The sequence below is a fragment of the Balaenoptera physalus genome, assembly GCF_965194825.1.
Source record: "Balaenoptera physalus genome assembly, chromosome: 14".
Taxonomy (NCBI): domain Eukaryota; kingdom Metazoa; phylum Chordata; class Mammalia; order Artiodactyla; family Balaenopteridae; genus Balaenoptera; species Balaenoptera physalus.
This window is the reverse complement of record NC_138893.1, coordinates 57,596,463-57,620,536: the sequence shown is the minus strand read 5'-3', so window position 1 is coordinate 57,620,536 and position 24,074 is coordinate 57,596,463. Positions and strand designations below refer to the sequence as shown.

Below are 24,074 nucleotides of genomic sequence, written 5' to 3'. Positions count from 1 at the left end.
CAAGCAGCTCATGCAGCTCAATATCAAAAAAACAAACAACTCAATCCAAAAATGGGCAGAAGACCTAAATAGACATTTCTCCAAAGAAGATATACAGATTGCCAACAAACACATGAAAGGATGCTCAACATCACTAATCATTAGAGAAATGCAAATCAAAACTACAATGAGGTATCACCTCACACCAGTCAGAATGGCCATCATCAAAAAATCTACAAACACTAAATGCTGGAGAGGCTGTGGAGAAAAGGGAACCCTCTTGCACTGTTGGTGGGAATGTAAATTGATACAGCCACTATGGAGAACAGTATGGAGGTTCCTCAAAAAACTAAAAATAGAACTACCATATGACCCAGCAATCCCACTACTGGGCATATATATACCCAGAGAAAACCATAATTCAAAAAGAGTCATGTACCACAATGTTCATTGCAGCACTATTTACAATACCCAGGACATGGAAGCAACCTAAGTGTCCACTGACAGAGGAATGGATAAAGAAGATGTGGCACATATATACAATGGACTATTACTCAGCCATAAAAAGAAATGAAATGGAGGTATTTGTAGTGAGGTGGATGGAGTTAGAGTCTGTCATACAGAGTGAAGTAAGTCAGAAAGAGAAAAACAAATACAGTATGCTAACACATATATATGGAATCTAAGGGAAAATAAAGGTCATGAAGAACCTAGTGGCAAGACGGGAATAAAGACACAGACCTACTAGAGACTGGACTTGAGGATATGGGGAGGGGGAGGGGTAAGATGTGACAGGGTGAGAGAGTGGCATAGACATATATACACTACCAAATGTAAAATAGATAGCTAGCGGGAAGCAGCCGCATAGCACAGGGAGATCAGCTCGGTGCTTTGTGACCACCTAGAGGGGTGGGATAGGGAGGGTGGGAGGAAGGGAGATGCAAGAGGGAAGAGATATGGGAACATATGTATATGTATAACTGACTCACTTTGTTATAAAACAGAAACTAACACACCATTGTAAAGCAATTATACGCCAATAAAGATGTTTAAAAAAAAAAAAAAGAAATGAAATTGAGTTATATATAGTGAGGTAGATGGACTTAGAGTCTGTCATACAGAGTGAAGTAAGTCAGAAAAAGAAAAACAAATACTGTATGCTAACACATATATATGGAATCTAAAAAAAAAAAAAAGGTTCTGAAGAACCTAGGGGCAGGACAGGAATAAAGACACAAATGTAGAGAATGGACTTGAGGACACGGGGAGGGGGAAGGGTAAGCTGGGACGAAGTGAGAGAGTAGCACTGACATATATACATTACCAAATGTAAAATAGATAGCTAGTGGGAAGCAGCCACATAGCACAGGGAGATCAGCTCTGTGCTTTGTGACCACCTAGAGGGGTGGGATAGGGAGGGTGGGAGGGAGACGCAAGAGGGAGGGGATATGGGGATATATGTATACGTATAGCTGATTCACTTTGTTATACAGCAGAAACTAACACAACATTGTAAAGCAATTATACTCCAATAAAGATGTTAAAAAAAAAAACTTGTGAAAGAACACTCTGGAAAGAAGAGGTTAAGATTCTTTGCTGTCATTTTGATTCCACAAGGGAAATCAACTTTTGTCTACTGAAACCCATCTCTAAAATAAAAGTGGGTATCAATGGGAAATATAATTGAATATTTTAAAACTTTATGTACAATCAATATTCATTTTCAAATCCTATTCTTTCACATCTAATTCTTCTTCTTCCCAACTGCTACTGCTTCAACTGTACTACTGGAAGCGCTTGATTTGCCAAAGAGTCTACCCTCCAACACTTGATTTCCCATCCAAGCTGTCAACTGATGCCCAAGTTCTCTCCTGTTTTCATTGCTTGTATCATGAAACTCTTTCTAAAGCCTGACATTATCTGTGTCAAAAACCATTCATCAGGGCAACACAGACCATCCCACTGCCAACTTCTCCTCTCCAGCTGGCCCCCACTGCATCCACTCACAGACATATGCTCCAAGCATCTGGTCATGCCAATCTCATCTCAAAGCTTTCTTTTACGTTGAATCAGATACCTGGAGTGCTTTGCTTCCTAATCCTCTTCCATCATCCAAATAGTTCCTGATATTCTACCTATTCCAGGAAGCTTTTCCAGGAGAGGTGAAAGATTTCACTGCCTAATTTTTGCTGACAGATCTCAAAACTGTCACAGATAATTCCCTTTGCCCTCTATTCCCAAAATGTTTACCAACGTGTATGTAAAGCACAGAATATGAGTTACAGCTAACACACATCAACAGGTTCACTTTTTATGCTTTTGGGGAAAAGTCTAAATTTTGTTTGGAGGAAAGAAATCAAGCATTAATATAATCCCTGATTACACAAATAAATGGCATGAGGAAATCTGCTAGATCATCAAATTTATACTATGTAATGCTGGCCCAGATGAGTATATTTCAAGGAATGAGAGTGGATATGAGGTACACCTGCTCCATCCCATATGACTTTGTCACTACATTTTAAAAAGATGACTCTTCTTTTTCAACTTTACACACACACACACACACACACACACACTCTCTCTCTCTCTCTCTTTTGCCATTATATTCTTCATTTACAACTATCAAACTGCAGACTTATGAAGAGCAGTGACCAGGTCATTCTAGGCAGTGTTTAGCACTTGATGCAAAGATGATCATGGCTTCTGAAAACGATTAAGTCAAACCTTACAAATAAAGATGCGGAAGGTAACACAGAAATAGGAAGAGTAAATATTTTTTCAGGAGTTTAGAAACTACAGGTGATCTTATATTCTTGATGTCTAGTATTTAGTATACTATGATTTTTAAATATAAAATAATTTTGAAAAAATATAATGACAAACTCTGGTCTGCATAGACATGGGGTTTTACTTCCAAACAATCCTCATCAATAAGCATTTAATACGTGCTAACTATATGTAGGTCACAGTGTTAGGCACAAGAGGCAACTGTCCTCAAAGAACCTATCTCCAGTTGAAGAATCAGGGCATACAGAAAAGACAGAAAGAACATAAGGCAACAGAAGCAGAGGAAAACACTGCCTGTAAGGCCACTGGGCAAGGCTTCCTGGAAGGGGTAAGGCTTGAGTTAGACTTGAATGCATGAACTAAGGATAGGTTTTAGTTAAGTAAATGAGAGGAAGGGTGGACAGTATTTGCAATAGCTAGAGAGTGGGAAAGCACAAGGATTGGTCAGAGGAAGGTGAAGGGGAAAAATGGAGATGATGAGGCTGGTGAAACAGGGAGAAGTCAGATGACAGGGATCCTGAATGGAGAACAAGGGTGAGAAGGACAAAGTGGTGCTTCAGAGAGATGAAACAATAGAATGGAAAGGGAGGGTTAAGCCCTGAGAAACTAGAAGGAAAATACTGACAAGATCTGGTGATTAATCAGTGCCTAATAAGAGAAGAGTTCCTGTTGTCTACCCCCCAGATAGTGTTCTTCTCTATTCCTTCCCGAGAGCCATCAATTTCCTAGCAATAAGAAAAAAAAATGTTACAAAATGATTTCTAGTAATATTATTTTCTACACTTGAAATTGTAAAATTATAAGATTAATAAATGTTAAATGGTCTTTATTTCCATGGTTAAAAAGTAATCAACTATACAAATGTTTTTCTTCACCACCACATGAGAACAAAACTGACGATATGATTCCATCATGACAGAAGGTTTCATTGGTAACTCAAACACATATTAGGTTCTGCCAATATTCACCTATTCAACAAACATTTACTGTGGAATAAATACTATGAATTTAATATTATTATCTTCAGGACTCAACTACAGAGTCAGAGACAGCCTGATGAATGATAAACATCACCCAATAAGTAGCCAGAAGACAACGGTTCTGGACTTGGCTCTGACTTTGAGATCACACAGCTGGGGAAATTACTTTCTCTCTCCCAACTTCCGCAAATAAGCACCAAAGCAACTGACATCTATGGAATGCTTTCAGTTTACATGGATAAGTTTTCCTCTACTATTTTTAATACCATAACTTCACTAACTAACATTCTTGAAGTTGGAAAAGACTGGTTTTAATACTTCATAATTTACAGATGAGGATACCAGATGTTAGTGATAAAGCAGTGATTCCAACCTAAGTCTTTGATCCTAAACCCCATACTCTTTCCACTACATTAGACTTACCCTACCTACTTCGTAAAATTATTTGAACAAATTACAGATATGGAAATGCTTTAGAAAAGTTACAGCAATACACAAATGAAAGCAATATTATTTTGTTTGGGTGTGGCCAGGAGAGAATGAAAGTTTTATGGGGCTTAGAGCCTATACAAGTTGAGGCTCTCTCTTTAAGAAAAAGAATACAATGATAAGGTAAAAATCTTGGAGGGGACCCATGAAAGTGAGGATACCCGAAACTTAACTTTCATTTAGCTTCAAGGTAAATCTGCCTCTGGATGTAACACACAAAAAATTCACCAGCCAACCTACTAAAATAAAGAATTGCCCTCTAAAACCTAACTTCTGTCTTCTAAGTAGTGTGAAAAGAACACAGTGGACACAGAACAACAACAAAATACGTATGCTTGGCCTTTATTCCCTCAAGATCATTCACAATAAACCATATAACAAAAACTTCCAGTTATAAATAGTCTTTGCTATGTCTTTATTAGGATTAAAAGAAGAAATTACCTACTAACAACAAAAAATAATTATAATGAAAGTGACAAGAGAATTATTTCGCTAAAATAATTAAGCTAGAACATCATACCATACAATAATTATTGTTTTACACACACACGGGTATAAACACGCACACACTCACATTTACTCACAATTTGGCAAGCAAAAGATCTCATTAAAAAAAAATTTACCTCGTCTTCGCCCATAGCTCCTGGCTGCATGTAAACACAGAAGAAAACCATGGGTATTTGTATCAAAATGGTGAATTTAGAAATAAAAAAATATTCACACAAACCTTTTCTAAGTATTCTCAGAATCAATTAATCTGGAGATACTGTTCAACTTGACTACAGACATATTATATTAAAAAAACCTTTATGAAGCACAAGTTAAATCACAATCTTAAAGAGAAATTCAACTGCATGTGGCAGCCACTGGAAAAGATACAATGGGTGCTTAAGTTTCACAAGTCTTATAAGGATTTATATTGTGGCCCATTATCTATATCAGATATAGATACAGTTCTTTAAAATTTTTTTCTGATTTATAAATCTTCATTTGGACTATATGTTACCACCAGACATCACTTTAAAGATAAAACCATTCATTCTAAATAAAATCTGCAGCATGTGGTGGTCATTCTAAATTTCTTCTCACACACACACACACACACACACACACACACACACACACACTTCACAGAGTCCCCTGAAAACTGTATACACAATTAGCTGTTGCTTTACAAAATGTGTTTCTGTAAAATTTTCAGTGACATTTCTCTTAGCTTCCTCAGTTACTTTCCATACAGTATTACAAATGCAGGGAAAACAATATATTTTTCATCTAGAAAGTGAACTGAAAAAGTAGAAAGGGATTAAGGCAATGGGTACATCCCAGGCTATGCTGAAGAACAGAGCACTTTAAAGGTTTTCTTCCCCCTCAAAACTCAAGGCCCACAGAATGCATTGTTACAATGTTTAATAGAGCTAGACTGTGGCATCCTACGTATATTGCTAGGAGATCCTGTCATCTAAAATGACTTTTCAAAGTGCAAAGTTTTTCAAATTTGAAACCCCGAGTTCTGTAAAAAATAAATGAGAACTCTAATCCATTTTTTAAAGGCATGAAATGTTATAACATTAACTTTAAACTAAAAAACAAGGATAATTTGGGGTTACATTTGCAGTATAAGGTAGAACTAAAGAAAACCACTTCTCTCCTAGGAAAGGAATTCAGACTTTTCAGCTAGAAAGTTGAAATACCAGTTGGCCAATCTCATCTTCTTCTAGTTTCCATTTTTCTTCAGACATCGTACTCACCCCACTGACACACCTTTGGCCTCTTCACTTTCCCATGACACAAATATTAAAAAGTATTATCCAGATTAAAAAGGATTACTCAAACCCTACTTACTCCCTAACTCCATCCATCGGTATAACTCTCAACGAAAAACACCTTTTCTGAATTTACATAGCAATTATTGTTTGCATCACCTACAAAGGGAATGCATTCTAAAATAAAATTTTAAGGAACTTTTACACTTTTCATAATTTGGACCTGAAATTCATCTTCTCAGAAAAATAAATGGTAGTTTCCTAGCTTGGTCCCCCCAAAAGCCTACTTCACTTATAATAACACGGGTGAATTAACACTAATAGACAACACTTAGAAAAAGAGATGAAAACCAGTTGTTGTTTTTTTTAAAGTATTTGTTTGTTTATTTATCTATGGCTGTGCTGGGTCTTCGTTTCTGTGCGAGGGCTTTCTCTAGTTGTGGCAAGCGGGGGCCACTCTTCATCGCGGGAAAACCAGTTTTGATGTCCTACCTATGTATTTATTTTTGTCCTTCTCCCATCCCCAATGATGTCATGCTGTCCAACACCCCCCAGTGCAAAACCTCTATTTAGAGAGAAAATCAAACATTCTGTATTTCAAAATTACTCACTTCTCTCCCAAACAACACATTCCCATTCTTTCATTATATCTGATTTCTGGCCAGATACTCAATAAAAAGAATCTGATTACGACACTAAGGTACAAATGACTCATCAGACCTTAACATCCCTAAAGGCTAAATGAGAACGCTGTTCACTCACGTCGTCAACTGCTAAGCATTCAGGCAACAGAGAACACAGAGTGCACAGACCCAGACAGGCATGGGGGCGCGGAGGAGCACCCTGAACTGGGGATGGGGTAGAGTTGCAAAAGGCGTACTTGGGAGTTGTTTTTTGGGTTTTTGTTTGTTTGTTTGCCTTGGAGGAGGTTTCATTTATCTCTCACATTGAAACTGCAAAAATAGATCAGTATTTCACAGTTACTTGGGAGCTGTAATCAAAGCTTCCTTAAAACAGTTGATGATTTTTATAGACTCTTCTCTTTTTCCCATTTCTAATCAAAGACAGAAAATTGGTTCATGTCAGTCTGGAGGCTCTGATAATATGGAGGCAAAGATGGCATATGGAATAGGCAGCCAATTTCAAATAGTGATCTTGGGCTTCCCTGGTGGCGCAGTGGTTAAGAATCTGCCTGTCAATGCAGGGGACAAGGGTTTGAGCCCTGGTCTGGGAAGATCCCACATGCCACGGAGCGACTAAGCCCGTGCGCCACAGCTACTGAGCCTGCGCTCGAGAGCCCGCGAGCCACAACTACTGAGCCCACGTGCCACAACTACTGAAGCCCGTGTGCCTAGAGCCTGTGCTCTCCAACAAGAGAAGCCACTGCAATGAGAAGCCTGCGCACAGCAAGGAAGAATAACCCCCGCTCGCCACAACTAGAGAAAAGCCCACGCGCAGCAACGAAGACCCAACGCAGCCAAAAATAAATAAATAAATAAATAAATAAATAAATAAATAAATAAATAAATAAATAAATATATAAATATATATATATATATATATATATATATATATATATAAAAATATGCTCATGAGGGCCATTTGCAAATAGACTAATTAGAGTCAAACTCTTCCCTAAAGGTGAGATAATGAAGAGAACACCAAGTAGAGAAATTTGGGAGCACAGAAGTAGTGCTTTCCCCTGAGAACAAATATGACTTTTAAACAAGAAAGACTATTGAATATATAAACTTAGCATGAGCCAGCACAAAACAATCCCACATAGAAAAAAAGGAAATAATGTGACTAATTCTGGGTATATAATATATTCTATGCTAGTACAGATTTATACCAGATTATGACAAGATACAATACACTTTCAAAGTCCAAGAACTACTTCCTCCACGAACTTTAATTCTTTATTATCAATCATCATCATTACAGATAAAATTCTTTTACTGTTTCATTATGTATTAAACAACTTTAGACCTCATAAAAAATTACATTCAATTTCTAGAAGTCAAGGTAGTAGTTACCCTTGGCTAGGGGTACTAACTGGAAGGGAACCTGAGGGGAGGTTCTGGGGTATTGGTAACGTTTTGATCTTGATCTTGGTACCGGTTAATCTGTGTTCAATTCCGTGATAATATATCAAGCTACAGTATATATTTATGATCTACACACTATTTGGTATATAATTATACTTTAATAAAAAACAAAATATTACAAACATTTTAGACCGATTCACTGGGATAAAAGGTTATAAGATTAATGTAGAAGGTCCAAAATGCTAACATTTTTGTAGTCTTTAAATCATAAACCTGAATAATCCAAAATTGAAAAAAATTAGACTTATTTTCAATTCACCAGAATAAATATAAAATGGTACATGTACTTTGCAGTGGGATATGCCAGTTACTCTAAAAATAAGTTTACATGATCAATGGCTAGTACCTTGTGAATGGCACCTCAAGTTAACGGTATGGTGTTTGGTTAGGCACAGGAGGCAGCACTGTAAAACGGATCATCTGTTACTCCTTAAGACTTGGCCTGCACTCTGTTTTAAATGGCTGCACTCACACATGTGATTCCCTAAGGGCAACTTACGATCTGATTTTAACATCTAAAGTAAATCTTCAGCTACATGGATTCATCCAAAGTTGCTGAAGTTTCTGTAAGCCAAGTAACATCATACACAGATTCTACTACAGAGGTTCAAAAATGCTCGTGCATGGCACAACAGAGAGAGAGAGAGAGAGATCTCCATTCTCTTGTGGATCAAAGTAGCATGCACCCATTTCAGGAACTTAAGCAGAGTCCCTGGGATGCCATACTTATGAAATTAAATGAACAAGATACAGAGATCTTAGTACAACATTTTACTAACTGGCTTGGAAATATCTGTCAAGGTTGTTAAAAGTTAACTGTAGGAACAAATTGTTAATTACCTTCCTTGCAATAAAATCAGTTTCTTAAAAACACCTTGTAAACTTATTTTTTGAATACCATTTCAGTATACAAAATTAAATTCTATTCAAACATCTAATGGTCCCTTTCAACTTCCATCTAAGTATTAGTCATGCAAAAAATTCTACCTAAGATGGGTTAAGATCTTTAAGTTAGTACAAAAATATCTCCTTTTCCCTAGTTAGACTGTAAATTCCCAAAGCACAGGAGTGATGGAGTTTGTCCCATATATGCCCCGCCTCTATCTTTGTCTTTATAATGGCAGGTGAGATAGTTTTAGCCCAGTAATTTTCAAATCTGGCAAATTATAATTGAAAAGATCAATTTATTCATAACATAAACTTAGCAGGTAGAAATGATGCTTGAACGGATGGGATACATTTTCATCTGCTACGTTCCCATAAAGTATTTGGATGTTTTAAAATCCCTTCTTCCCACCCTTTTCTCTTTGACTCTTATCCATTTTTCTCAGAAAAATCTTTCCATTCCATTTGCAAGCTTAAAAAGTAACATTAACAAGTGGCAAGTATAATACTAGTGTTGCTTACATACTTCATAAAGGAAAAGAAATACCATAAAGTAAAATATAATAACCTGATAATTTACTATGCTCCAGGCATTATATGCTGAATGTTTAACGTTGTCTGTTCTAATTCCCAAAGCAACTACCATAATATATATTTCCAGATGGGCAAACTACGGTCCAAAGAGAATGACTGGTCCAGGTTATTCAGCTACCTAAACAGCAGAGCTGGGATGGAATCCAGGTCCACACTGGCTCTAAAGCATTTATTCTTTTTCTCTTTTAAGTTAAAGTAGTATGTACATTCAATAAAACTCATCCATTGTAAGTTTACAGTTTGATCCATTTTGGTAATCATATATAGCCATGCAACCAGTACCATCATAAACAAGATATAGAACAGTTCATCTCCCTAAAACATTTCCTTGTGCCCTTTTGCTGTTGATCTTATCCCCCAAACCATGGCTCCTGGCAATCAACAGTCTGCTTTCTTAGCTTTGTCTGCCCTTTATACAACTTCATATAAATGGAATCAATGTGTTTGACTTCCTTTACTTAGCATAATGTTTTTGAGATTTATCTATGTTATTACATGTGTTAATATTTTGTTTCTCTTTATTGCTGAGTAGTATTCCATAGAATGGAAATACCACAATTGATCCATTCACCAGTTAATAGGGACTGAAATGTGTTCCCCCTAAAATTCATACGTTGAAGCCCTAACCCACAATGTGACTATATTTGAAGACAGGGTCTTCTATGAGGTAATTAAGGTTGAATGAGGCCATAAATGTAAAGCCCTAATCCAACAGGACTGGTGTCCTTATAAGAAGAGGAGATACTAGGAGTGCCCATGCACAGAGAAAAGGCCATGTGAGGTCACAACAAGAAGGCAGCCATCTGCCAGCCAAGAAGAAAGGCCTCAGGAGAAACCAACCCTGCCAACACCTTGATCTTGGACTTCCAGTCTCCAGAACTATGAGAAAACACATTTCTTTTGTTTAAGTTATCCAGTCTATGATAGTTTGTTATGGCATCCCTAGTAAAGTAATACACCAGTCAATGGACATTTGAAAAAATAAAGCCTTTATTCCTAACCACCAAGATAGAAAAGCCAGTATTTCAAAACTGTACAGTCCTTGAAAGTACCCAGAAATTCCCTTTAGGATTTCCAAAAACTTATCATCCTCCAAGAGTCTGCTTTTAGTATCATAATCCAAGAATAATAAAGAGAAATTTCTCACCCAAATTTTCTTTGTTTTATTTCATTATTACTACCATAGCACTATTGTTTTCTATTAATCACTACCCTTAAAGCTGTTATTTTATGAATTAAGATCAGAATTTAATAGGTGTTTTTGTGGATTGGTCAGAAAATCTAATTGTCATTAATAACATATGAAACTGCCCTACATTCTAAGCAACTGAATTTTTGCAACATTCTGTTTCATTGCTTACAAAATCTTATAAGAAACCTATAGATCTTTAACCCATGTCCCAAACAAAACAGGAATTACTTCTATACCCAACACAAAGATGTTCTCCCTGGTTCTGCTAGAATACCTTAATCAAGAGTTAAGGTAAAAGAATAAGGAGGCTCACTTCCGTCTTTTCCAGTCTTCCTTTTTTTTTTTTTTTCAAACTTTTTTCTAAGTAGCAGATCCCTATCTCCTCTAACAAATGAACCCCAACAAATATGAGATATTTATTCCCTGAACAAGGCTGTTCAGGTTGAAGCAGCACAGGGATTCAGAGCCCCACCTGTCAGGTATCCCTCCCCATAGTGGCCCTTAAAGTACCCCCTTGGATGCTGGGGTTCCATAGAACATGACTGGAAAAGTGAGATTCATGCTACATGGTAGGACAATTCTTTCTAGTTAGAAAGTTCTTTCTTATACTTGCCTCACTATTATCCTTCGCCACAGACACCAGCCTTTTTTTCGAGGGTCATTACTTTATCTCCTTTCGGTTTTCTTTCCTACAATGGAGTTATATTTAGCTATTCCTCATACGAAATAGTTTTCCATACCCCACATCATCCTGAACATCCTCCTTCAGATAAACCTAATTTTCCAGTAAGACAGTACTTGTCTGTCCAAGCTTCTCATAAGAACAATCAAGGCCCTTTACCATCTGATCTCTAACCACCTTTCAGATCCTCATTCCCACTATTCCATACATCAGACCCATATATTCCAGTCACACCAATTCAACCCACTCCTCTGATAGTATCATTAAAATATAATCACCTATCCGGTTAACATAAAGATCTAGATACCCACATGTTTTAACATCTGTTCTTCTCTGCTTCCTAGGAAACTCCTAATCCCCTTTTCCATTTCCATCCCCTATTATTTTTCCAATCTTGTCCAAAATGGTAAATCCAAGGCTTCACTATACCATCTTGCAGTGTCCATGCATGCCTAGTATTAATTTCTAAACTACATTTACCATATAGGTTACTAATTAAATCTCTCAATATGTGACATGTTATCAAAGTAATCACTTCAGAACTTCCAGGTCCATGTCTTAAATTTCTCATTAAAACAGAGAAAGATCATTTAAAATTTGTATGTCTGACAAGATTTCTCTGGAAATAAACATAGGTAAAGAATCTCTGCATGGGGACTTCCCTGGTGGTGCAGTGGTTAAGAGTCCGCCTGCCAATGCAGGGGACACGGGTCCAATCCCTGCTCCGGGAAGATCCCACACGCCATGGAGCAACTAAGCCTGTGCGCCACAACTACGGAGCCTGCACTCTAGAGACGGTGAGCCACAACTACTGAGCCCATGCGTCTAGAGCCCGTGCTCCGCAACGAGAGAAGCCACCACAATGAGAAGCCCGTGCACCGCAACGAAGACACAATGCAGCCAAAAATAAATAAATAAATACATTTATTAAAAAAAAGAATTCGCTTTCTAATGCAGGGGTCGTGGGTTCGATCCCTGGTCGGGGAACTAAAATTCCACATGCCGCGGGGCAACTAAGCTTGCGCACTCTAGAGCCCATGTGCCACAACTAGAGAGAAGCCTGCCCGCCGCAACCGAAGAGCCTGTGCACCGTAACGAAAGATCCCGCATACTGCAGCGAAGGTCCTGCATGCTGCAACTAAGACCCGATGCAGCCAAATAAATAAATAAATTTATTTTTTTTTTAAAAAAAGAATGTCTGCATGATACTGCTATCACTGGTTGGAGAGAGTGGGCCTGCACATGCGTTTGCAACAGCTGGTGCCTATGCACCCTCACACCTGTGCCCTAATAGTATTCCGCTGAGAGTAATTAATTACCGCCTTACCTTACCTTTATCTCAATAGCACATTGCTAAATGACACACTAACTGCCCTCCTGAAAAGCAAGCAAAGTTCTACAGATTCTCATCACATACCAGAATATTTTATATTTTACACAGACCAGTCTGTCCAAACCAGGTCTGAAAATGCCTACTCCATGCACCCAAATATCTGGCATATGTTCACTATACCGAAGTCTTCACTATGCCAAGGTGTCTTGTGGTCTCTTCAAACTTTAAACACTTAATTTTTAGATTGTTCAGGACAGCCAATACTTGCTAACCCTACATGTCTGAGCCCCGAGATAATGTAGGAAATTATACAGAGGGGAGAGAGCGGTAACAAAACAGGTGCCGTTGTGCCCAGGCCCCTTAAGTCAGCCTCCTCGTCTCCTCCCTACCAACAGGGCTCCTCTCATGTGGGAAGGAGGGCTCCTTCGTGGAGCAAAGTTGTGGAAAGGAATGGACCTGAGAATTTGGGAGGAACTCTGGCAACACAGAGAACTGCTCCTTCCCCTCACCCATCCTGACCTCTCAAAGACAGCTTCCTCTAGTAACCTGGACTTGGAAAAACCTCAGGGAACAATAAAAGCAGGCCAAGCCTTGAGCAGAAAGAAACAATAGGAGGGAATACACAGCACAATCCTTATACTGTTTGATTCCTTCATGCTCAGATAAAGATAGACACTGGAAAGGGGTAGGGGGGCAGCACTGAATTTCTCAAGAGGGAACTACCTCTAATTGTGGTCTTTTCCACCCACCCCCCTCAACCAGGTTCAATCCCAGACCTATTAAATTAGTCTCTGGTATGGGGTCACAAGTATTTTCTATTTTGGTTCCTTTTTTTTCTTAATTTTTTATTTTACATTGGAGTATAGTTGATGTAGAATGTTGTGTTAGTTTCAGGTGTACAGCAAAGTGAATCAGTTACACATATACATATATCCATTCTTTTTCAGATTCGTTTCCCATATAGGTTATTTATTTTGGTTCCCATTTTGATTGTAGAGCCAGGATTAAGAATTACTGTTAACTCAAAAGGAAAAAAAGGGGGCAAATGGGTAGAAGAGGGAAGGATCAGAGACTAGCATTTGTTAGGTATGTATTTCTTGCCAGGTTTGGTAATGGAGCATTGCACATTTAACCTTATTGTTGGTAAAGAAGGGATTAATGTGTCCATTTAAAATAAAAAATACGGGTAGCTTTCCCAAGGAAACAAACAAATGATGGGTCCCGGATTTAAGCTCAGATATGCTTGGTCCCTCCAAACTCCATTATTTCCACTATATTAGGCTGGAAAAACAACAACAACTTTAGTCAGATAACAAAGGTATGTGTGTGTGCAGGCTAACAAAGAAAAGAAGGCAAAGTTTCAGGTACTTAACTTTCCCTCCTGATCATTGGCATACCGAGTCTTCATCCAAGTCTCAGATTTCCAGTCTGCATATACTAGAGGCCTGAGAGGCAGTGCGTTAAAATTCTTGCCACTAATAAGGGAGACTACGTTGTAAAATTAAAACTGATCATTTTCAGAAATGCACTAATTCTCTACAATCAATAAAGTATTATTTAGTTAACTGCTACTAAAGGAAACCTGAGTGATCTTTTTGGGAAAACCCAAAAGAGCAGAAATCACTGCTCTTTTGGATTAAAGGACTGGTTAGCAGACTAATCTGTGTGTCCAAGTCATAAATGACTACTTGCTGGCTGTATGACATTAGCAAGTTCCTTTACCTTTTTTAGAAAATGAGGACACTGCCGTGTTTTAAACAAGGATGCAATAAAGATGAAAGGAATGACCATGACTCTCTGTTTTCTATCAAAGTGCCCCAATAGCAGAAGGAAACAAATCACGAAGCATTCTTAAAACTTGCTGAAATCTAGAAAATCTTTTGAAGTCTCCAGCTTTATCTGAAAAACTGCATTCAGTTTCATATACTGCTCTATCACACAGCCATATTTTGTTTGGATAAGAGAATAATTCTGGGGTGAAACTGGTGCTCAAGGAAAATTTTGACCATGTCCTGGCAAACCATTTTAAGCATTACAATGGCAGAGACAGGTCTGTGAAAGCACTTTGTAAACTGTTCATTGTTAGATCCATATATGTTAGTACCAGCTTCCAAAAGGAGAAGTTAAAACAAAACTTTAGGAAGGAACTAAGGTGGACTAGATATTCTCTAAGGCTGTTAAACTGTGCTTTTCACAGTCTCTCTGAGATATCTTTCCCTTTCTTCCAGTCTTCCAGACTAAGTACCTACTCTATGGGCTGGGCATTGCACTGGAAACCAACGAACAGCTATGAAAAGAAGTTCATTCTCTGCCCTCTTGAAGCGTACATATTAAAGTGAAACACCAACATTAAAATAGTTAATTACAAGTGTGATGAGTGCTATAAAAGAGAAATCCACGTTCTACTGCTGACACAAGTGGACAAAGCAAACAGGGAGGTCCACAGGAAAAAGGTAACTTTTCAGTTTCCCGCATCTTTATTATTAGGTCGGAAGCACCCAAATCCTGACACCTTAGACATATTCACACACACAAAGAACTTCTTCCAAAATCCAGTAAAGTAAGTCAAGAATTTCAGAGTTCAGTTCTTTACAATATTCAATGCCAGGCCATGTAGACCAGGAATATCACTCTACTTTTCAGGAAAAGAGGATTCATTAAGCATTCAGAGCATAAACAAGGTGACAACATTAGAAAAATGATTTTCCCAGAGACACTGAATTTGTGTGTGTTAAACTAGTATAAAAATAATATAACCACTCTTAACAATTAAGTATTTAAAGCAAAGGTTATCACCCTCAACCTGGAGGCAGAAGGTTCTGATCCAGAAGGTTCTGGCTCCATCATGTCACCCTAGCCAGTTCACATAGTCTCTTGAACCTCAGCTTCCCCATCTGTAAAATGAGAAGGTCAAAACAAAACAACAATGCCCTTAGGTCCCCTACCATGTTCATGTGCAGCATCTACCCAAAATAGTTTGAAATTTGAGTATAGATCATTACATGGCCTTCTGATTACTATCCTGCATTTTTAAATTAGCCATCATTTACAATATATTCATTCCACAATTATATACTAATTTTACTTCTAAATCTGTTCAGATAGAAACAGGGATCTTGTCTTCCAAAAGTTCAAAATACTCAAAGACAAAGTCTTTAATCTGAGAATCTCAAAATAATTCCTTCACTATCTTATTACTCTGCTAAAAAAAAAAAAAAAACTATTGACTTATATCCACTCTTGGTGAGCAGAAATACAATGTACTCTTCAAATTTTGGAAAATTCCATTTGAAATTCTAGCAAAACTGGCTCTATTCCCATTTTGGCATAAAAGCATCATGTGTTCAGCTCCCTCTCTGCCACTTCCTCTCAGCTGAGCTGCTCCCCAAGGAGTTCACCCTCAGCAGAGAATGAAAGGGAGGGGGAAGAGGAGGCTCGGCGGCCACACCAGAGTCTGCCAAACACAAAGTTCATACCAAAACCCTTTCACATCGCCTCTGGCAGCCCTCAGTTCAAACAGAAATAGAAGTGAAGTCTTCTAAAATATTTTCAACGCATTAATAAGAGGAAAAAAGCAGAAGGCAGCATGAGCTAAAGCTCCAAGCTTCTTGGTGCATCAGCTGTGTACAAGGTGTTAACAATCAATGACCTCAGAGTTTCTCAAGCAGATGAATGTTTGAGGCTTTTTTAAGATATTAAAATTTTAAGTCTTCAAACATCCAAGGTTTTATTCTAGGACTCCTCAATTTATCAGTGTTCTTAAAAGTTTGATAAGGAAGAGTGACAGCAAACAATCATCCCTCCCTGTCAGAGGGAAAGTGGCACTTCAGATTTCTTTGTTTTTTTTTTGACTTGTGGAAACAAATTCTTTATTTCATAATTATCATATGGGATAGCAAGTTTAGCTGTATTAAGTTCAAATTACTGGGTTAGAGGTTGCAATTAACAAGAAGCTGTAGAAGATACCTACTGAAGTATAAGCCTCTACTGGGTTTATAGTTCAGCTGACAAATAAGGCACATAACTTTTGTATAATCTAACGGCACTTCAAATTTCTTATTTGCCTCATAACTTGGAACAGGCTGTAGTTACAAGCTGAGAGATATCAAAAAATGAATGGCATGAAAATTTTTAAATAAAACTGAACCTCTGTTACATTACAAAACTACTGTTTAGACCCTCTTCTCTAAAACGACTATGCCCCCTACTTTCCAAATGTAGCAATACTAACACCTTATTTGTACCTGTGCCTAATCTCATCTACGTCGCACAAAAATAATGAGGTAGTTAGAGTATCATAACTGTCCTCCTGTAGGTTTTTTTAACTAAAGAGAGACTTAGGAGATTCAGAGACTTGCTCAACCAGAAGCCATCCTTATCACATGACTCCTCCAAAAATCTAAGCCTTCACTCTTGTCCTCTGAAAAAAGGGGGACAATATTACTTCAAAATATTCTTAAAGCTGTTGTATTTTCTGTCACTATAGATTAGTGTACATTTTCTAGAATTTTATATTAATGGAATCATCTAGTATGTACTCTTTGTCTAGTTTTTTAAATTCAGCATAATTATTTTGAGTCATTCATGTTGTTGCATGAATCAACAGTTCGTCCCTTTTTTAAAATTAATTAATTTATTTATTTATTTACTTTTGGCTGTGGTTAGGTCTTCACTGCTGTGCGCAGGCTTTCTCTAGCTGCGGCGAGTGGGGGAACTCATTGATGTGGTGTGCGTGCTTCTCATTGTGGTGGCTTCTCTTGTTGCAGAGCATGGGCTCTAGGTGCATGGGCTTCAGCAGTTGTGGCACGTGGGCTCAGTAGTCGTGGCTCACGGGCTCTAGAGCACAGGCTCAGTAGTTGTGGCGCACTGGCTTAGTTGCTCCGCGGCATGTGGGATCTTCCCAGACCAGGGCTTGAACCCTAGTCCCCTGCGACGGCAGGTGGATTCTTAACCACTGCGCCACCAGGGAAGTCCAACAGTTCGCTCTTCTTTATTGCAGAATAGTATTCCACTGTGCAAATGTACCACACTTTATCTGTTCTCCAGTTGAGGGACATCTGGATTATTTATAATTTTGGCTATCATGAATACTGCTGCTTTAAACATCACATACACACCTTTGTGTGGACATTGGTAAATTCTTAAGATAGAACTGCTGCATCCTATGGTAGGTGTGTATGTTTAACTTTTTTAAGAAACTGCCAAACTGTTGCCCAAAATGGCTATCCCATTTTACATTGCAAACATCACTGTACGGCATCTTTAAAAGTGCCAAACATCATGAAAGATACAGCAACTCTAAGCCCCAAAGAAGGTGCATGTTTCAGTCAGGAGACAGAGACAGGAAGCATTTCATGCAGAAAAAAAGATTCACACAAAAAGAGACAGTAATATACTCCAGGACAGCCACTCTAGCCTATTAGTGATTTGTAGGTGTGCTGTCTTAAATTCCATCAGGAAAACCTCTATCTAAATACAAACAATGTAGGATATGTTTTGGAAGTCTAACATGCAAAGAAAAGGAAATCTTTAAAAGGCAGCACTATGGCGTCCCTGGTGGCACAATGGTTGGGAGTCCGCCTGCCAATGCAGGGGACACAGGTTCGAGCCCTGGTCTGGGAAGATCCCACATGCCGCGGAGCAACTAAGCCAGTGCGCCACAACTACTCAGCCTGCGCTCTAGAGCCCACGAGCCACAACTACTGAGCCCACGTGCCACAACTACTGAAGCCCACGCGCCTAGAGCCCGTGCTCCACAACAAGAGAAGCCACCCCAGTGAGAAGCCCGCACACTGCAATGAAGAGTAGCCCCCGCTCACCGCAACTACAGAAAGCTCACGTGCAGCAACGAAGACCCAACACAGCCAAAAATAAATAAATTAAATAAATTAAATAAATAAATAAAATAAAAGGCAGCACTAAAGCTCTGATACAAGCAATCATGACAGCAGTTCACCTGAGCATTATCTATAGGCCGCTATGCTAAACTTTACAAGATTTATATATAGCCACTTTAGTGATCATTATCTTGATTTTACAGGTGAAGAAACCAGAGACAAAGAAGTTAAGAATGTGGCCCCAAGGTCATACAGCTTCTAAGAAGTGGGACCAGATCTGCTAGATTCTAAACAATGCTTTTCATGGCTATGCTAATTTATTGCTCATCTTCAGGCTTCACAAGCCTTCCAGCCTACTTGGAAGATACCTCCCTGAAGCTGAGTGATACTATCCCTTAGGCCACACTGCTCCCCCTGTTTCTCAAGTTGTACTCATCAAGCAACTTCCTGATATTTCACTGTTTTTCCCATTCTCTACTTGAAAAAAGAGGAGCTGACCAGTCAAAAGGAATAAAGTGGATATACTCAGCAGTGGCTCTCCTCGAGTAAATCACAAGACCAGGCATTCTGGTTTTGAACATTAACTTGACCATAAATTTGGTCACTTGACTAATGATGGAGCACCAATATCCTTTTCTGAGGATCATCATAATAGAGGAAAAAGCACCAAGTCAGGCATCAATCCCATACAAGCCCGCAACTACTAAACTCAACTCTATACCTAGAGTGCAGGTATACACACACATGCACACACACACAAAACCCACAGACAATCAAAGAAACAAAAAACACAAACTACCCTTAAGTGTTAGAAAAAATCTCGCTGATAAAACTACTACAGATATAGCTGGAAGCACTCTCATAGTCTCCTTCCTTCTCCAGCAGGAAAAATAAAAATACATTATGCAAACTTCTAGTGTCTTTGGTGTAAGGGTGAAGAGGATGAAAAGAGGGCATTATTAGAAAGTTAAGAAAAAATACATTAACAGTTTAAATGGAAGGGGCATACTGTTTCAGAACTAACTATATTTTGGAAATAGCAAACAAGTGGCAGATCTTACTGATGGATCAGAATTTCTTCCCATCTCCACTTCTGTATTCTACAATACTTGAGGACTAAAATTTTCGGTAACAGCCAAAATTTAGATGTGTCTCTTAGTTTCCTCCCCAAAGGTTGGCCTGCTAACTCTTACTAAAGTCATGGTCTTGAGTAGCAAAAATCAGGAGAGTCTTTGGCTTTACACAAATTTTGCTAGCCTTTCCACACCCTAAATGTCTACAGGTTTACTTTTTCTACAGTTGGTTTCCTACCGTCTTCTCCCAAGCTCCATTTTCTGGCTTCTAGATGTCATCAGCAGTGGTGATTCTGAGAGGAAGGTATAGGTGGAAGACATGCACTAGGAACACCAAAAAACGGGAAACTGGCCCATTCAAAGTTGGGCAGTAGTAATGAGAAGTGAGAATGCTCACCCTGACACCTCTGTCTGTCTCATCAAGTCAGGAGAGCTCACAACATGGTATTTTCAGGAGAGATTTGGGTTTGGGTGAGATCAAGGAAGTGAAAGAATGGGAGATTTTTTGAAGACATAGTGAATGGCAGCATTATGAACAGAGTTAGGAAGCATCAATTTTGCATACCAAAAACAGTTAATAAAAAAGGAACTACAACTGTCTCACATTTTCTTTTTTTAAAAAATTTAACCCTTGACTCAATTCTTTTAAATTTTCTTAGCCAGTATCTTCTTGTCTGAAAATATAGTTCAACTTCAACCCAGCCCCTTTCAATAATTGCAAATTCTGAATTAATAAAGATTTAGTGATTTGTGACCTCATCTATATGAAGGTTGAGGGAAAATAAGAAGGACAGACCAGTCACAGGACACTAACTGTTGAGCTGAAAAATGGTAGGCATAAAAGGGAAGACAAAAAATACATAGGTGTGTTTGTGCATGTGGTACATATATATGTCACCAGATGGGCTGGGCCCAACTACACAAAAGGGGAAAAAAAGCTTTATCACAGCAAATCTGTCAAAACCTGTAGACCTCACAAGTATCTACCAAGGAGGATATTTTGTTTACTCTGATCATTTCAAGTCGAAGTCAACTTTGAAAGAGAACTGACAAGTGCAAATGTCAAACCCCAGTGGTTTTTACGGTTTACTTTGAGGAGCCTATAGGGCAGGACCCACAGAGTCATTTGAAGATAGGTGTGCTCTGGTATCTGCCATAATGTTGAAATATGCGTAACTCATCAACATTTGATACAGATATTGGCAAAATGACCCTTTTGGTACTTTAAAAAATATTACAACATCACAGAATCTTCATTCTGAAAGCAATCATTAAGACGACCTAATTCAGTCTCCTCATCTGTAAGGATGAAGAAATTTCAAGGCTGAAAGGGGGATTTAAACAACATGTACAAAGTGGAAAGAACATAAATGAAATCTCTTATTTAAAAGCAGAGATTAAAGAGAATCAAATCAAAGAGAATCAAAACCTTTTAAAAACAAAAGTGTCCTTTAGCTTCATTTTTAACACAGAAAATCATAAATTATATCCTCTCCCTCTTGCAGAAGAGGACTTACACCATGTCAGATTAGGTCTTTTCTAAAATACACACTTATTCCTGCAGGCAGACACACTATCATACTGTTCTTTTCTTTTACATTCATTTCTAAATCCCATCATCTAACTGAAGCGTTTTCACAAAGTTTCACAAAATTGCTGTGGCTCGGCAAGTTAAGCATGTTTATTAATCCTCACCTCAAAAATACCTGCCTTCTAGAAAAAAAGTTAGAGGTAGCAGAATCTAACTGTAAAGTGATCTTTCTTCTAGAAATTAGAAAATAGAGGTGGATAGTCTGGAACTCCCATTGTTTCCAAGACCCTCAAAAAGAGGAGATACTAGCTGTTTAGAACAAAATGTGCATGGAGTGGATTAGGACCTGCATTATCAAACAATGCCAGCAGTGCTGGTTCTTACCAGTGCTCCTTGCAAGGTAGGCTACATGTCAGAACCAAAAGAAATATGGAATATATATTTTAGAGATAACCTAAAATATGCCCTAAGGAACACTAATGGCATTTCAACATCCTTACTCAAGCAAGAAGAAAAGGGGTAATATTGTAAACAACCGTAGATTTACCCAGCATGTCTTCCATGTGTATTGAGAGTCAGCTTGTATGTCAGGGAGGATGAGAGGGGACAACCTGATATCACTCATTTGATAGAGGAGAAAACTTATATCCTGAGGGATTCAATGGCTTGTATGGTCCTTCAGACAAGGGACAATTTCCATTTAGAGACTGTTCTTCTGCAAAGCTATTTGGTCCATAGACACTAGGAAGGAGAGTTGATGCCAGCCAGATATTTCTTGCAGTATTATTTAATACAGTGACTTTCTGGCTAATAAGGTTTTGATGCTCCAGAACCCAATCCAACAAGTACACTGACAAAACCATTTCTAAGCAGCAAAGCTATTGCCACTATTCCTATGCAAACTCCACTAATGGGAAACCCCTTATATGTCCAGTTTGAAGCACCTGTTGGCTATCTACCACAATGAGAAAATTCTGAGTTACAATACGTTGATTTATTTATTCACACTCTCTAGCCCAGTCCCTCTCTATCATCTCCCTCCTTCTTCCTCCCCTCCTTCCTCCCCCCTACCACAGTGGTATTATACAGCAGGGGTCAGCAAAGTTCTCTGTAAAGGGCCAGACAATAAACAGTTTAGGCTTTTTTGTCTCTGCCACTGTAGAACAAAAGTAGCCAAAGACAATCCATAAATGAATGGGTTTGGCTGTGTTTCAATAAAACTATTTACAAAAACAGGCAGGCGGTGGGCCACATATGGCTCACAGGGCTGTAGTTTGTCAACCCCTGGTTTACAGTAGCAGTTCTCAAACTTTAGCCTGCATCAGAATCACCTACAGAACTCGGTCATACACAGATTTCTGGGCCCTATGCTTAAAGTTTCTGATTCAGCAGATCTGTAATGGGGCCTGAGATTTTGCATTTTTAATAAGTTCCCAAATGATGCTGATGCTGCTGGTTCAGGGTCCACACTTTGAAAACCACTGCTATAGAATAATGGCCTACCCTGCACTCAGTGACGGCTGAAATGTAATGAACAGCTGAGAAAGTGGAAACTACATGCCGTAGACTCGACTGCCAATTTTACAGAATATTTCATATGAAGACTTACTGTTAAGTGCCATAATATTATCTGTTCCTGGATGATGAAAATTTATTCCCATGCGTCCTAAAAAATAAAGTAATTTTACTTTAAGCACAAAGCATGCTTAATATAATCATAAATACATTGTACAATATGAACATTACAAAAAACTAAAACAGATTAATCTATAACAATGCTATCAAAGGCCACAGCAGTTAAAACAGTTTTAAATCAAGTCATAAAACATACACATGAAAAAATCTTAAAACAAAGCTAAAGTCTCAATAACAACAAAGAAATAAAACAAAACAAAAAAGAAGCTTCCATTATAATAGGAAAATTTAACGCATTTCCCACATTCCAATTTAAACATGCCAACTCCCTGGATTAAGCATTTTATTCAAACAATTTATACTGCCCTTCAAATTCAAGCAGCAAAATAATGAATTCAAAGAAGTATATAAACTTGAAGCTTAGAGGGAATTAAAAGATAAAAGTTTCATGGTGGCTCAAAAATGCAACATAATGATCAGAATGGCGACCAGAAGAAAGATGTAAAATTTATATAACAGATATAGTGGGGGACAATGACCGGCCTAAAAATTTAGGGTTCTTGTGCTGCCCCTACCACTCATTAGTTATACGACCTTGGGCATAATGCTTGTGTCCAGACCTTTGTCCTTATAGTAACAGGGGGCTGGCTGCTTGTTTTGTCTGCCTCCAAACGAACAATCATTTTTACATTTTTAAAGAGTTGTAAAAACAAACACAGAAATTAAAAAACAAAGAATAATGTGCAACAGAAACTATATGGCCCACAGGCCTAAAGTATTTACTCTCTGGCCCTTTACAGATGGTGCCTGCCAGCCTCCGTTCTATAAGATGACAAGTCTGAATAAGATGTTTCAATTAATAGCCTCCAGGTTTAAGAGCAGAAGATGTATTAATTACTTGGGAAAAAGGAAGATGTATTAATTATTTGTGATTTACTTATCATATTCTGAGGTATTCAAACTAAACAATAAACAACCAGTCACTGGAAAGTCTGCCTAAAAAACCCAATCACTGCCGAGCAGAATTTAAGGAAATGGCACGTTGAGAGGGTCTTTCAACCTTGACCTAGGAATATTCAGATATGGGTGTTGTTCCTATAAACCAGGGATGTTCCCTAAACGTTCTCAGAATAATACGGGTTATCAAGAAATCCAAGCAAGCCCAAATTTAGCTCATTCAACTTCTTTTATTTCCTGTGC

At 38.2% G+C, this 24,074-nt stretch overlaps 1 protein-coding gene across 10 annotated transcripts in view; it reads right to left on the bottom strand.

Moving 5' to 3' along the window:
- Nucleotides 1-24,074, bottom strand: part of CPEB3 (cytoplasmic polyadenylation element binding protein 3) — a 213,353-nt gene that overhangs the window by 113,204 nt on the left and 76,075 nt on the right. For 8 of the 10 annotated variants that reach the window (XM_082423686.1, XM_082423687.1, XM_082423690.1 and 5 more), the window contains 2 exons: nucleotides 22,849-22,905; nucleotides 4,862-4,885 (listed from right to left, as the gene is read on the bottom strand). In XM_082423686.1, coding sequence (XP_082279812.1) covers nucleotides 4,862-4,885; nucleotides 22,849-22,905 — 81 coding nt within the window. The remainder of the gene's footprint in view (nucleotides 1-4,861; nucleotides 4,886-22,848; nucleotides 22,906-24,074) is intronic. The other 2 variants (XM_082423684.1, XM_082423689.1) reach the window with 1 other exon arrangement.